General features: G+C 47.4%; 1 protein-coding gene across 4 annotated transcripts in view; it reads right to left on the bottom strand.

Moving 5' to 3' along the window:
* Positions 1 to 15,591, bottom strand: part of ARHGAP10 (Rho GTPase activating protein 10) — a 520,437-nt gene that overhangs the window by 315,368 nt on the left and 189,478 nt on the right. For all 4 annotated transcript variants that reach the window (XR_004539086.1, XM_033940409.1, XM_033940432.1 and 1 more), the window contains 2 exons: positions 15,456 to 15,560; positions 2,574 to 2,703 (listed from right to left, as the gene is read on the bottom strand). Coding sequence is in view for 3 of the 4 variants with exons in the window: in XM_033940409.1 (XP_033796300.1) it covers positions 2,574 to 2,703; positions 15,456 to 15,560 (235 nt within the window). In the remaining variant the exon portion in view is untranslated. The remainder of the gene's footprint in view (positions 1 to 2,573; positions 2,704 to 15,455; positions 15,561 to 15,591) is intronic.

Below are 15,591 nucleotides of genomic sequence, written 5' to 3'. Positions count from 1 at the left end.
TCACCCCACTGGGCCACCAGTGATTAAGGTGGGCCCAGGGGAGTCCTATGCTGCTTCTCTGAGGAAGGGAAGGAGGGTGGCCCATGGTGATTTTACAGCCACGTGGGAGGGACAGGATGCGCACTAATTCTATAGAAGGGAGGGAGGGGATGCGCACTAATTCTACAGCAGGGAGGGAGGAAGCGAGTGGGCATCGATTCTACAGCAGGAAAGGAGTGAGGGTGCACACATTGATTCTATATCAGGAAGTGAGGGAGGGAGGGAGGGAAGAGGCACGCAATGATTCTACAGCCGGCTGACAGCCAGGACAAGACCCAACACCTCACCTCAGGAAAGGGAGGGATCCGCTCCTGTCTTGGCTCACCGCAGCACTGGACCACCGGGATTCAAGATGAATCCAAATATAAACTGAGACCCCCACTTTTGAGCCATTTTTTGGCCCCAAAATCTCGGTTTATATTAGAGTATATACGGTATTTATGACTATTGTTTGCTAAAAATGCCAAGTGGAGGGCAATTTTCAAAAGTGGGTCGGGGGATAGGGATAGCATGTCATATACCGCCTTTCTGTGGTTACAATCAAAGTGGTTTACATATTACATACAGGTACTTATTTTGTATTGTAGGTTCTTGGGACACTGCACTAACCACCAGGTAACTCCTTTGCTCCCACTTTTCAGGGTAAAAAGCCAATAAAAGTGGGACTGACAGTTTTGGAAAACCGACCCCTCTTTCAGCGTGCACTGCGTGACAGGAGCAGCTGAAAATGTTCATAAAACCTTAAAAACGACATTGCTCCATCGCTTTTTAGGTAATAACTCCAATGAGTGTTTAATGGATTCGCTTTTGTGATCTATGTAAACCGAATCGAGCTCTTAATTTTAAGAGATGATTCGGTATATAAATTTAAGATTTAGATTAGAGAGCAAGGAAATTATCCTTAGCAAAGGCCCCTCATTCTGAAAGCAAGCCAAATCTTCTGTCTCCAGACTGGTTTCCAGATGTTTTTCTCTACAACATTTGTACCCACTAAGAGCCCAGTAACAAATAATGCAACTTTTTAAGGACCAGTAATCAGAACTGTCACTATCCATGCACCTGTTTCATGCCTCTGCTGCTTTCTTTTTCAATCTGGTTCGGATCAGAGACTTAATTACTCGCCTTTCCAAACCCGAGTGCCATGCAAACTGAATTCAAGTACACTAGACCTGATTCTAGGACACTTTATTAGTCTAATATCTTTTGTGCACTCCATCTTTGTAATTTTTTAGACTATGTTACTGCTACTATTAATTATTTTTATAGTGCTACCAGACGCATATAGCGCTGTACAGTCACAAAGAGTAAGAAAACAGCCCCTGCTCGAAAGAGCTTACAATCTATACAGGCGAGACAGACAAACAGGATGCCATGGATACAGTTAAGGGGAACAGTTAATCAGCGGGCTGGGTTGGAGGGCAGAGTTGTAGGGTTAAGGATTGAAAGCTATATCAAAAACAGCCACCTTTATTGCCTATAAAAACAATGTATATTGTATGTGTTCAATGTCCCAAGGTAACATCGTGAATTATTTGTTTCTCTGTAAGCCAAATATTCAGTGGCCCTACCTGTTTGGGAACCAAATATACAATCTCAAATAGCGGTCGATAGCTTCTCCATTCCATGTTAGGGCTGCTACTTCTACTACTTTACTAAATGGATAAATTAGCCAAATAGCAGCTGAAAATGGCCACTTTCTGGACAAATATCGGCCTGCTCTCAGCATCGATTTGCCCATCCAAAGTATACCTATTGGCCAGCGGTGAATTCTAAAAGACGCTACTGAACACCAGTGCTTTTTGAATATTGAGCCGGACATTGCCCGAGTCTCCTATTTATTTGTTCACACTTTTATATGTCTCTGTGGGATGTCTGCAGGGTTTCAGTCAAGAAGTCCATTAATTCAACGTAGTCAGAGAAAAGCAGGTTGAAGCTCTACAAATTTAAGCTCCATGTATAAAGACCCAAATCGGAAAGTAATAAATTGATTTTAATGACTTCAGGGTTGTTGTTTTTTTTGACTAACATTCACTGGGTTTTACTAAACGGCGCCAGAGGTTTTTCGCATGGGCTGGCGAGTTACATGCTCCGATGCTCACGGAAATTCTACGAACGTCAGAGCATTTACCTCGCTGGCTCGCACTAAAAACCTCCAGCACCGTTTCGTAAAAGGAGCCCATTGTCAGCTAAAATTTTCCTCCTAGTACTAAGAGCCATTACGCATTACCAACAACAAAATATTTTCTGACCATGCACACTCCTAAAGTCAGATTTGTCTGTTTTTAAACTAGGTTTGCAAATTTTCAGGCGAGTCTTTTTCTGTTTCGTTACACATTATTATACGCATGCAAGAAGTTTTTATTGAACGTGCAAATCAACTATATGCTTCCGATTTGTAGGTTTACAGGCACGCAAGTGATTTCTGCAAGCATACATTTTTAGCTGCTCAAACCAAACACAAGCCACAAATGCACACCCTTGAGGAAATCTTGTTATCCTGCAGGAACTGAAAGCTAAAATTGGTTATATCTTACGTTTCTCCTGGATAAAGAGGTAACCCTCCATGGTAAATAGGCTGGCTCGCTTATGCTGCTGGGGAGCCAGGCGGATTTTATTCATGAGTTCTTCCACTTCTGATCTTGTCCCTTCAAAACGATTCCTGGTCTAGAATGAAAAAAACAATGATAAAAAAACCCTATATATATCAGATAGAAACATAGAAAGATGACGGCAGAAAAGGGCTATAGCCCATCAAGTCTGCCCACACTATTTACCCACCCTCTTAAGTCTACTGACCCCCTGAAGTATAATTGTAATTATACTGTCACTCTACTGACCCGCTCATTCAAGTCTTAGTGACCCTATCCCTTGGCATGACCTCGTAGGGATCCCACATAGGTATCCCATTTGTATGTATATATGTTCCAGCATAACTCCGGAACGCATGGACAGATTTCAACCAAACTTGGTATACATATCACTTACTCTAGGAACAAACACTGTGGGGGGGGGGGGGGGGAAAGGGAGTGACATGTAAAGAATCATCGAAAGAGACAGATATTGCTTTGACTAATTGTGTGAAGCTTGGGAATGATGTCACACTGTGCTGTGATTGCTGTAACAATGCCTCCAAGGAAACGTAATGTAATCAAAGCTACATCTAGATCTTCAAAGACAGTCCAGCATCACAAGGCCTGACTACAGGATATGAAAAAGAGAGCTGCTACATCTAGAGCTTCAGAGATAGTACAACAGCTTGAGGCCCTACTACAGGATATGAAAGGTAAGTGTCTAATCCAGTTTTTAGGCTCGCTAAGACATAGAGAGGGCTGAGACACAGAGAGGGCCATTCTTGCTGATGAGATTGGGATATTGGGGATTGGAATATCCGGGCAACACCGAGTGATCGGCTAGTTAATAATAAAAATCAGGGGGGTCAAGTGATGCAGCCTGTCTGAGCAGACGTGCGATCGGAGAGCTCCTGCCCCACGGACATATAACCCGCGCTGAAATCAGCTTCTACTGCACCTGGACGGGGACTGCACGATTTCTTCAATCGGTGAACGCCCCTGCTCTACGGCGAACTTGTCCAGCGGGTACAACGAGGCGGGGTATGCCAGTAAAAGCGGCGAAAGGCACCCGGGACAGGCCCTCTCTCACCCCCTCCAAGATGGCGGCGGAACCGGCTAACTTTACCATACCCGCTGGAGACTGGATCGCTGACATCACGCGGTCAGTCTCCGCGGCACTGGCGGACAGGCTTAATAAGATCCAGTCGGCTGTGGAGGAGATGCATGAGAAATTTGATTCCCATAGCCGACGGCTCACCGAAGTGGAACAGCGAGTGTCCGACCAGGAAGACACGTGTGTGGGCCTGACCGCTCAGGTGGCCGAACTGAAAAAAACCTCCCGGGAATTGCTGGCCTCTCTGGAGGACCAGGAGAACAGAAGCCGCAGAAACAACTTGCGGATGGTCGGGCTCCCGGAGACGGTGAGCGATCAGGATCTGTATGCCGTCTTTGGTAAGTGGCTACCTGAGCGCCTGGAACTGGCAGGAGGCACCGTGGGCTTCGCCTGTGAAAGAGCTCACTGCATCGGAGCCAAGCCTGCGGAGGGGGGGAGAGCGAGAACCGCTATAGCCCGATACGCCTGCTGGAGGGAAAAGGAGATGATTCTTTGGGCATTTCGCAGGGCGGGGGCCCTGGATTACAACGGCTCTCGGATTCTCCTTTTCAATGACTACTCTGTGCGGGTGGCGGCCCAGCGCAAGACCATGGCGCCCTTCTGCACGGACCTCCACAATAAGGGAATTAAGTTCGCCCTGGTTTACCCAGCAAAGATCCGGATATGGCATGAAGGCAAAACCCTTAACATAACCACCGCAGAGGAAGCCAAGGCTTTTTTAGCCAAGCTGCCTGCTTGATGTAATGGGCGAGGGTGCCTTTCTCATCTACTTTCCACGTTTCCGGTCAGACTGAGTTGGGAGCACTTGCAGCCTGGACGGAGGGCTGCCACTTTTCTTTTCTACTTACTTTTACATACAAGGCTTGGGGATAACAGACCCGGTTACAGAGGTGGACCCACCTTATTCCTGCTTCAAAATTGCCCCGGAGGACTCGCTGGGGAGGACTGTACTGGGCCTTTGTTTCCAGTGTCAGCTGGGATTCTTATACCACCTCAGCACCGTGCCCCAACTGGTGGATCTTATACGACGGAATCAGTGGTGGATTTTCCATGGCTGTACCTATAGACCTTGTTCAACACCTACTCAGGATCTCTTACTGATATACTTTGCTGGTGCTTAAAAGCCTTGCAAATCTGACTTTACTCTGCTTTACTTTTGGGGTGTGCGGTCCTACGGGATGCAGAAGGGGAGTTTACTGGGGGTGGGGGGAGGTCTCCGGATAGGCTGGGGGGTACATATGGGTATGTATGCTGGCTGGGAGGGTTCAGCATGGGGGGGTGGAGAGGGGGGAGCTGGGATGTTGGGGGGATGTGGGGTGGGGTGTGAGTGGAGGTTGGTGTCTGAGTCAGGAATGTGTGTGGGGGGGGTTGCGTGGGGGTATGGTTTGCTGGGCTCTGGGGCACTGGGACCCAGAGGGCGGCGAAGCTTAGCTGGGAGGCTTCGCCCGCTCCTATCTATTACTTTTGTACGTGTGCAATTCCTGTATGGCTGGAGAATGGATGAATCTCTCTGCTCTCGGAGGGATGTTTCCCTCTGGGTGTTGGCGAAGTATATTGCTTTTCTCTTCACGCTATGGCTGATTTAAGGGTTGTCACCTTTAATGTTGATGGCATCAGGTCCCTAATTAAAAGATCTCGCATACTCACGAGCTTACGTAATTTGAAAGCGGATGTGGCTTTTCTGCAGGAGACCCACCTAACTCAGATTGAACATTCCAAATTGCGGAGAAATTGGGTCGGGGATGTTTACTCCTCCACTTCTGGGGGCCGACAGAGGGGGGTGGCAATTCTGCTACACAAGCGGTTGCCCTTTGTCCTGCATAAACAATTAACGGACCGTGAGGGGAGATATGTTATTATCCTGGGGGAGATTTGGGGTCTAAAGCTGCTGCTCTGTAACTTGTATGCCCCGAACTCTTACTGTCATAAATTTTTCTCCACAGTTCTTTCCATGGTATCGGCTTACCCAGATTGCCAGGTGATCTTGGGGGGAGATATGAACATCACTGCAGACCCAGGGGTGGATTTCAAACCTCCTAGGAGCAGCTTGAGGGACCATGATAACAAAGGGGTGGGATTTCTGGCACGACACTTAGGCCTGGTGGATGTCTGGAGGGCACTACACCCGTACGATTCGGACTTTACCTTTTATTCTCATGTCCACAAAGTGTACGCCAGACTGGATTACATCTTACTTGACCAGCGGCTGTTCTCCAGGGCTACCAAATCAGAGATTGTGGAATCCACGGTTTCTGACCATGCCACCGTGGATCTCACTCTAACCCTCGCAGCGGGCAGCAAGGCTTCTTCCTGGAAAATGGCGCTGCATTTGTACCATGATCAGGAGTTTCGGACTTACCTGCGGGCGCGATGGGTGGATTACCAGGCCACTAATGATACTCCTGAGATAGGGCCGGTGACTTATTGGTACGCCTCCAAGGCAGTCCTGAGGGGGCACGTGATCGCATATACGGCTGCCAAGCACCGGGCTTGGGGAGCAGAGCTCCTAATGCTTACGCGCCAGCTACACCAGTTCCGCAGGGCCCATATCTCCTCTCTGTCGGACTCCGATAGACTGGACTATAAGAAAATTCGAGAACGCATTGAGACTTTACTTCATCAGCGGGCGGAACGGACTCTCGCGTTCCAATGGGATAATATGCATAGGTGGGGGGGCAAGACGGGGAAACTTTTGGCAAACCTAGTGCGCCCGTACAAAAAACGCCAACTCATCACTGCAATCCGCGACGCTACGGGTACTCGACATGAGGGGGAGAGCCAAATTGCAGCACAGTTTGTCAGGTACTATGAGAACCTGTATGGTAAACGCCTGTTGGATGAGACGGCTCTCGCGGAATTCTTCCGGGGCCTATCCCTACCATCCCTGGAGGAGGACCAGGCTGCATCGTTGAGCCTACCTATATCTGAGGCTGAACTCCGCGTCTCCATCCGGTCGCTCAAACTGGCGAAAGCGCCAGGTCCGGATGGGTTTGGACCTGAATATTATCGGATCCTTGAGGACTTGGTGGCGCAACCTCTGAGTGCAATGTATAATGCGGTAGTGGAGACGGGAGGCACCTTTCCGGATAATATGGCTCACATTGTTCTGCTTCCGAAGCCGGGCAAGGACCCGGACCTGGTGGGGTCGTTTCGTCCCATTTCCCTCCTAGATCAGGACATTAAACTTCTGGCCGCAACTTTGGCGTGGCGTTTGAACCGATTTCTCCCTGATCTTATTCACCCTGACCAGGTTGGGTTTGTGCCAGGCCGCTACGCCTCTATGAATTTGCTGAAGGTCTTGGGCGCGATCCACGACAGGGTGGGTAGGGGCGGCCAAGAGGCGGTGACAGGACTGGATATGGAAAAAGCGTTCGACAGCATCTCCTGGGATTACCTATTTTGGGTCCTACGCAGGGGTGGTTTTCAGGGTGGGTTTCTGGCCTGGGTGACGGCCCTATATCATAACCCCAGGGCGCGCTTACTGATTAACGGGGGCCTGACTGGGGATTTTGGTCTGCAGAGAGGTACGAGACAGGGCTGCCCTCTTTCCCCCCTTCTTTTTCTTTTGGCTATCGAGCCTCTTGCAGCTAAGGTCCGACAGGACGAGACCCTACGGGGCATTGTGGTGAAGGGGCAGGAATGCAAAATCAGCTTATTTGCTGATGACATCCTACTTTATATGGACCAGGTTCCCCTGCACCTGCCCAGAGCCTTGGCGGTGATTCGAGCCTTTGGAACCTTGTCTGGATTACAAATCAACTGTAGCAAGTCGGAACTCCTGCTCCTGTCAGGGGGTCCGGCGCAGCATTGGCATGCGGTGTTGCCCATTGCTCCCATGACTAAACCAATGCGCTATTTGGGAATATACCTTAGTACCGACCTGCCTACTCTTTACAATGCCAATATTCGGTGACAACTCGAAGCTATCGGAAAGTTGTGCCAAGCCTGGCAGGAGTTACCATTAGGTATCTTGGGACGGGTAGCTCTAGTAAAGATGGTTTTGGTTCTGAAACTTCTGTACCCTTTGCAGACTATGCCCCTTTGGCTCAGTAGGCGGGATGAACTTGCCTTTAAATCTATTATTTCCCGTTTCATTTGGAGGTCCCGAGCACACCGGATAGCAATGTCCAAACTTACCTTGGACAAAGGCCTGGGGGGACTTAATGTCCCGGATATTCGGCTTTATAATGTAGCATCTCTCATTCGCTGGATCCATGAGGGTTATACAGGGTGCTATCGTTACTCTCCCCGGGGTTGGCTAGCGAACTGGAGCTCTCCTTTTCACTTTATGAATACATTACACCGTCAAGATGATCCTGGGAGGCGATATCTAGCTTGCTTTCATTTTTTAAGACCGTTTAGAATGGCATGGCGCTGGTGGCGGCGCAGACAACAGCTGTTGACGGAGGTGTCTCCTTTTGTATGTCTGGTAGGCAACTCCAGGTTTCAGCCGGTTGGGGTAACTCAGTATTTCAGCAATGGGCGGTTCGGGGCTGCGAGACGATGGAGGACTTACTTGATATATCCCCCGCTGGATTCCCATCCTTCCAGCACACCCGGGACACGTGGGGCCTTCCCTCTAGCTATTTATTTTCTTACTTTCAGGTGCGTCACTACTGGGATGTTGAACGCAGAGGAGGTGATGGGGTCTGGGTTAAGGGGTCTCTGGATACTCTTTTCTCGGCTACCCCACCCATAGCTAACTCCCTTGCTCATTGGTACCGAGTCCTTAAATCGTCTCTTCCCCTATCGGTGCTCACCCCTGCGCGTTCCTCCTGGGAACGAGACTTGGGACAGGATATTTCCGAACCTCAATTTTTAGCTTGTTTCAGCACTTTATATTCCTACACTAAGTCCGCTGACTTTCAAGAACTCCAATATAAAATTCTCCACCGGGCCTATTTCACTGCACAGCGAGGGGCCCGTATGGGGCTCTGGGATAGTGCTTTTTGTGTTAAATGTAAGAACCGAGTAGGTACGTACCTTCACTCTTTCCTGGAATGCCCCCAGTTGAGTATCTGGCAGGAGGCCCTTGCCCTGCTGGAGCGCGCTGTGCAACGCACTGTTGAATGGGATTATGGGTTTCTTCTCCTGGGTCTGCAGACCTCCCTCCGGGATCAAGGTTTCAATATCCCCCAATGTAGATTCTTTTATAATGTTATCCTCGTAGTGAAAAAACTGATTTTGACTTATTGGATGTCGGTGGATCCGCCTCCGTTACCCCACTGGAGGAGTAGACTTCGGGAAGTGGCTCAGTTTGAAATTCGATTGTATGCTAGGTCCCCGAGTGCGCTTAAGCAGCATTACGTTGGCCTGTGGGAGAGAATGAGGGACCTGGTGCCATCACAAGAACATGAACCGGACGGGGGACTGGCGCCTGTTTAGTTTTTATTTTGTGTTCTTCCTGCAACACTCCCGATAAACTTCATTACCTTTTCCTTCTATCGTGCTTTGGTGCCCCAGGGATGGGGGGAGGGTGGGAGGGAGGGAGGGAGGGGATTGGGGGAATGAGTGTTCTGTGTGAGTGGTATGGATGGTGCGGTACGTGAGTGGTGTTGCGTGTTATTTGTGGTTTTCATGGGTCTTTGCATAATATATAAAAAAGTGTGAGATCGCCGTCCCTGCTGGGCGACTTTACCTATTACTGTTGTCCTACATCGCTTTGGTTTCCGATGCCCTCGAAGCCTCATTCTACTTTGTTTATATACTGTTTCTGTGTGGGGGGACTTGTTTGGGAAGCTTTGTCGCTGCTACTGTATTTTCACTTGTCATGGACAACTGTCGCTCTATTGTTGTTTGTTGCTACGCCCTGTTGGATGGTGTATCTTTCACTGCTAATAAACATACGTTAATAAATAATAAAAATCAAATCTAAACAGTACAGCAGGGCAGATGGTTCTTCTACACCTGATCCAATATAAGGTTTCCATATAGTTGCTGCTCTTCGGACATCAAAATGCTTAATACAGTCTCTTACTATAGCCATTCCGGTATAGGTATGACAAAAGAAATGGCAAACAGTACCACAAAATCTGCTGTACAGAAAAAAGAGAAGTGCTACTCTGAATAGTCACCTGCCCCTCTCCACCCACATCTCACAGGTGGTCACCACTTCCTGTTATTACCATGTTTCCCCGAAAATAAGACAAGTGTCATATTAATTTTGGGTCAAAAAAACACACTAGGGCTTATTTTCGGGGTAGGTCTTATTTTTTTTCATATACAATGATCAGCTCTCCCTTCCTCTCCTTCACCCTAATTCTTCCTCTTTCCTTTCTCTCCCCCACATATACAGCATCTCCCCCTCTCACCCATCCCCTTGTGCCTTCCCTCTGCAGCATCTTTCTATCCCTCCCACCCCCCTGTACGGAACCCTTGCACAGCATCTTTCTATCCCTCCCTCCCATCCCTAATGCAGCAGAACCCTTGCACAGCTTCTATGCCTCCCTCCCAACCCCCCATTGAACCTCCCATCTTTCCATCTCTCCCTCCCATCTGAGCCCCACCGACCCTCCCACCACAGAGACCGACATACCTCCCTTCTAACAGCAGCGCCAGCGGCACTTTAAATAGACTGCTTCACGGCCTTCTCCTACTGGGGCCTTCCCTGTGCCATGTCGCTGATGACATCATCAGTGATGCAGCAGAGGGTAGGACCTGGCAGGAGAGGACCGCGAAGCAGCCTGTTTAGAGTGCTGCCGATGCTGCTGTTAAAGGAGGGAGGTATGTCAGTCTCTGCGGCAGGGGATCGGGAAGGAGAGATGGAAAGATGGGAGGGTCAGCAGGGGTTCGGCTGTGCGATGGGGGGGGAAGGGCTGTTGTCGCCGAATCCAGGGACATTTGGGTTAGGCTTTCGGGGTCAATATAACTAGGGCATTCGGAGAAACTGAAGGGAGATAGGTTCAAAACAAATGCAAGGAAGTTTTTTTTCACCCAAAGGGTCGTGGACACTTGGAATGTGCTACCGGAGGAAGTGATCAGGCAGAGTACGGTACAGGGATTCAAACAGGGATTGGATGGATTCCTGAGGGATAAAGGGATCGTGGGATACTGAGGGAGAAGCTGGGATGTAACACAAGTATAGAAAGCTAACCAGGTAATAAGTATAGAAACCCAACCAGGTCGTGCATGTGCACGACCGGAGGGTTAGGACTTCGATGGGAAGATAGGACTTCAATGAGAAACCAAGGTGACAAGGGAGCGCCTTCTGGTGATTCAGACAGGTCGTGACCTGTTTGGGCCGCCGCGGGAGCGGACTGCTGGGCAGGATGGACCTATGGTCTGACCCGGCGGAGGCACTGCTTATGTTCTTATGGCTCATTGTTGGGGTAGGGCTTATATTAAGACCTACTCCGAAAATCAGGCTAGGGTTTATTTTCAAGGTAGGTCTTATTTTCAGGGAAACACGGTCTCCACATCAACAACGTAGGATCAAACCATACCTCTCTAAACCTGGCCTAGCTCAACTCATCTATGCCTACGTACTCTCTAGACTGGACTACTGCAACTCCCTATTTAATGGCATCAACACAAAGGGACTCAAACGCCTCCAGCGGGTCCAAAACTCAGTGATCCGTTTCTTATGTGGGCTCAACTACTACGACCCCACCAACACCGACTCTCCATGCGGAACACTGGCTACGAATCAGAAGACGCTGCATATTCAAGGCTTTAATGCCCTTGACATCCTCTTCCCCCATGTGTCATCAACAGCCGCATATAAAAATGTTCATCCTTTTCACATTGAAATAAGGGGTGTATGCAGGGGAGGTGACTTTCATTATTCTATGGAGTCCCTCTGTCCCCCTCCAGAAGGAAAGAGACTTCTTCAACTCAGCGCAGCATCAGAAATATTTTCTTGTATCTCACGGCAACAATATGAAGATCAGTCTGCAATAACCTGACAACAGTGGGTACTGAATGTGCCTTTTACTTAAACACAACTGTTGTTACAAATCAAAGTACAGTGGAACCTCGATTTGCCCGCGGGGTGTCATAAAATTACAAATTTGCATTCAAGATGGCCCGCCGGCAGACATTTTTTTAACCAATCAAGTACAAGCGCCGCATCAGCTGTGGGTTCATGCAGGATGCGTTGCGCCATGCTCTGCTCCGACGAGACGTACTTTACTGTAGGTGCCGGGGCAGCGACTGTGCTCTCGCCGCAGTCAGCACGACTACAGCATTCTACTGCTTCTGATTCATTTGCTCACCTTCATTTATAAGGGTTAGTAGTATTATAATGGAGTATATTTAATTGTTATTTATTTGTTCTTTGTACATTGTAATGTCTTTCCTTTGTGTTATCATTTGATAAAAAATAAATTCTTATGAAAAAAAAAAGCAAAGAAAGAGTTGCATGCACTCCCAACACTGAATGAAATATTTCCCATTTGTATTCATGATAGATATCCTGAAATACTAATAAGGTGTGGCTCGTGGGGAACATTGGACTAAGAAAAGTGAGGGGGGTTTGTTGTGCTGCCTGTGATGTCACACTTATCTTCTGTCCACACAGCCCAATATTTGTTATCTCCTGCAGTTCCATCTGTATGGGAAGAGTAGCCTAGTGGTTACTGCTGTGGCCTCAGAATCAGGGGAAGTGGGATTAATTCCCACTGAATTCCTTGTGAGCCTGGGCAAGTCACTTAACCTCTATTGTCCCAAGTACATAAAAAAAAAAAAAAAGATTTTGAGCCCACTAGGTTGGAGAGGTTGTAACCCTATAAGACTAAGGGGTCCTTTTATTAAGGTGCGCATTTAGCGTGTCTTAATAAAAGGACCCAAGTATCTTAATAAAAAAAATTCAGCCCGCAACTTAGCCTATGTTTCAGATTTCAGCCCCTTATGTGATTGAGTTTAACACCCCTGCGCAAGGATACATTTTTCTCCGTCCCCGCAGAAACTCAATTTCCCTGTCCCGTCCCTGCGAGTTTTGCCACTGTCCCTGTCCCATTCCTGTAAGCTCTGCCTTAACCACACTAGCCTCAAACACTTATGATTTTAAAATGTTTGAGGCTTGTGTAGATGAAGATGGAGCTTGCAGGAATGGGGCAGGGATAGGAAAAGAACTCACTGGGACATGACAGGAAAATGAGTTCCCGCGGGGATGGGGAAAAATTTGTCCCCGTGTCATTCTCTATTTAATATCAATTGTTGCTTTAAGGTAAATTGCTCAAGTGAAAATATGCAATATTCTCGATTTCAGCTTTCAGGACCTGTCAGGGTTTAATGCATCCTTCCATTTACAGTAAAATCCCTGCTGCAGTTTTACTCCTCAAGCAGCAGATGGCAGTGTTCACTTATATAAACAGTTCTATACATTTGTAAATGAACTCAAAGATGGGCAAAACAAGCTTAGAGATGTCAGGGAGCAAATGTGCAGCACTGCAGCATCAGATCCAAAAGAGGAAGCACACATGACCCCAGTGTGTCTCTTTGCACCATAGATCCATGATGATAGCAAACCATGAATGCATGTACAAACAACTACAGGGCTATAACCACGAGACCACATTCCCTCCCTAATACGGTGACATAACCAATTTTGGATGGACCTAAACCCAAAGTGGGTGGGGGGCATAAAATTTTCTCTAACCCACTTTACCTCCGCCTCAAAATATAAATGCTTTAACAAATGAGAATACTCAATTTCTGTCAGCTGAGGAATTCCTCCTAAAGCAACCAGAACTCTCTCCCTGTCCCTCTCTCCCATTGGCCAGCACTTCTATGGATCTTCCCCTGTCTATTTTAAGAAGCATCTCTCTCTTGGAAGGGTCACACAAGCAGCAGCAGTGATTCCCACATGTCCGCCACTGACTCAGAAACCTCTCCTCTGTCATGATCTACCCAGGCAGAAACAGGATACTGCATCGGAGGGGGACAGGGCACAGCAGAGGAGGTGCTCTGGGTCAGCTGCAGACAGTGGGTAGAAAATGCTGGCAGTGACTCTTTCGAGAGAGAGAGAGAGATTATTGTTAAGGAAGGGAGAAGGAGATACAGGAACATGGAAGCCTACCAACTGGTGCTGTCAAGGGTAACACTGGACCGGAGCCTAACCATGCAAGACCAGGTGGACTCCTTAATCAGAAAGGGTTTTTTTCACTCTCTGGAAGCTTTGGTCCATTAGAGGTACAATCCCTCGTACTGGGTCAACTCAACTACTGTAATATCGCCTATTTGGCAATTTCCCAAAAGAATATGCGACGATTACAACTGGTGCAAAATGCAGCGGTCAAACTGATTTTCGGGCTGAAGAAGTTCGATCATGTGACACCTTACTACCAACTGCTGCATTGGCTGCCGATGGAGGCACGTGTGAAGTTTAAGTTTGGTTGTTGTTGTTTTTTTTAAGGTACTATTCGGTCTAGCCCCTAAATATATAACTGACCTTTTCTCTTTCTCAGCCAACAGACATAAGAGAATCTCACACTTGAACTTTGTCTCCCCTCCAGTTAGAGGATGTAAACTTAAGATATTATCAACACCTTTACTCACATCAGGCAGCATTATGGGGTAAAGATCTAGAACAATTGTTTACGCCTACTACTTATGGGGAATTTAGGAAACGCCTAAAAACATATCTGTTCCTGAAGTATTTAGGCAACTGACCCGTACAATCTTACTCCACAATAACTGATCCCTAGAGCTGTTAATCTCTAGCTTTTAGCTTTGTTAATTCCACTCAATTTGTAACATCTTTTAATCATTGTAAACCGCATAAAACTTCACGGTCCCGCGGTATATAAACTGCTATTATTATACCGCGGCTGGGCAGGCTCAGGCCCACTCGTGGTTACACCTCTGCCCTATCATCACCTGCTTAACCATCTTCAGGAAGTACACCTACTAGCTAGTTGGATTTTAAAGATTACCACAATGAATATACATGAGACAAATTTGATGCAAATCTCTTTCAAGCATAGTCATTGCAGTAATCTTAAAAGCCCAACTAGCTAAGTAGAAGAAAGGTAGGAGACAGGAGATATGATGGAGATGTTTAAATACCCCTGTGGCATAAATACACAGGAGAAAATTCTCTTTCAATAGAAAGGAAGCTCTGGTATTAGGAGGCACATGGTAAAGGTATCTGAGAAAATACTTCTTCATGGAGGTGGTAAAGAAGATTGCATCCAAATTCAAGAAAGTTTGGGACGAGTGCACAGGATCTCTAGGGGGGTGGGGAGGAAGGGATAGCAGAAAGCATGGACAGGCAAGACTGAACAGGCCATATGGTCTTTATCTGCCTTCATTTTTCTATGATAAGTATTGCCCTACAGAATCTTAGAGCTCCCCTTAAATAAGAATTTGCCTCCGCTGGGTCAGACCAGAGGTCCATTGCGGCCAGCAGTCTGCTCCCGCGGCGGCCCATCAGGTCCATGACCTGTAAGTGATCCTTTATATCCTTCAATCCCTTTTATTCTTCCTTATCTATATCCTTCTAACTGTACCCTTTCTTTATCCTATATCTTCCCTATCTATATCCTTCAATAACTTTTTCTTTCAAGAATTTATCCAATTTCTCTTTGAAACCTTGCTGCAGTTCCATTCCGCCCAAGTCCAGATATTAATTTTGTCCCCGTTAATTGCGCTGAAAAGATATTGCATGCACCCACCATCCTTTCTGTGGAAAACAAAATGTATACCCATATTACTCTTCAGTTTCATATCATCCCCACTCCTTCCCCGCCCAACAGGGAGACTATTTAGAAAGCCCTTTCCAAAATACTCACATTCTGAATGTTGACCTGCAGCTCCGTTTTGTAGTGACTGAAGTCCTTCGCGAGCTCATAGCCCTGGTGGTAGAATGTGAAAATCCCTTGAAAGAACGCCAACATCTGGAACACAAGACAGAAGGCATCAGGACAT

The sequence above is a fragment of the Geotrypetes seraphini genome, chromosome 1 (genome assembly GCF_902459505.1).
Source record: "Geotrypetes seraphini chromosome 1, aGeoSer1.1, whole genome shotgun sequence".
Taxonomy (NCBI): domain Eukaryota; kingdom Metazoa; phylum Chordata; class Amphibia; order Gymnophiona; family Dermophiidae; genus Geotrypetes; species Geotrypetes seraphini.
The sequence above is the reverse complement of the archived record's forward strand: the minus strand, read 5'-3'. Positions and strand labels throughout refer to the sequence as shown.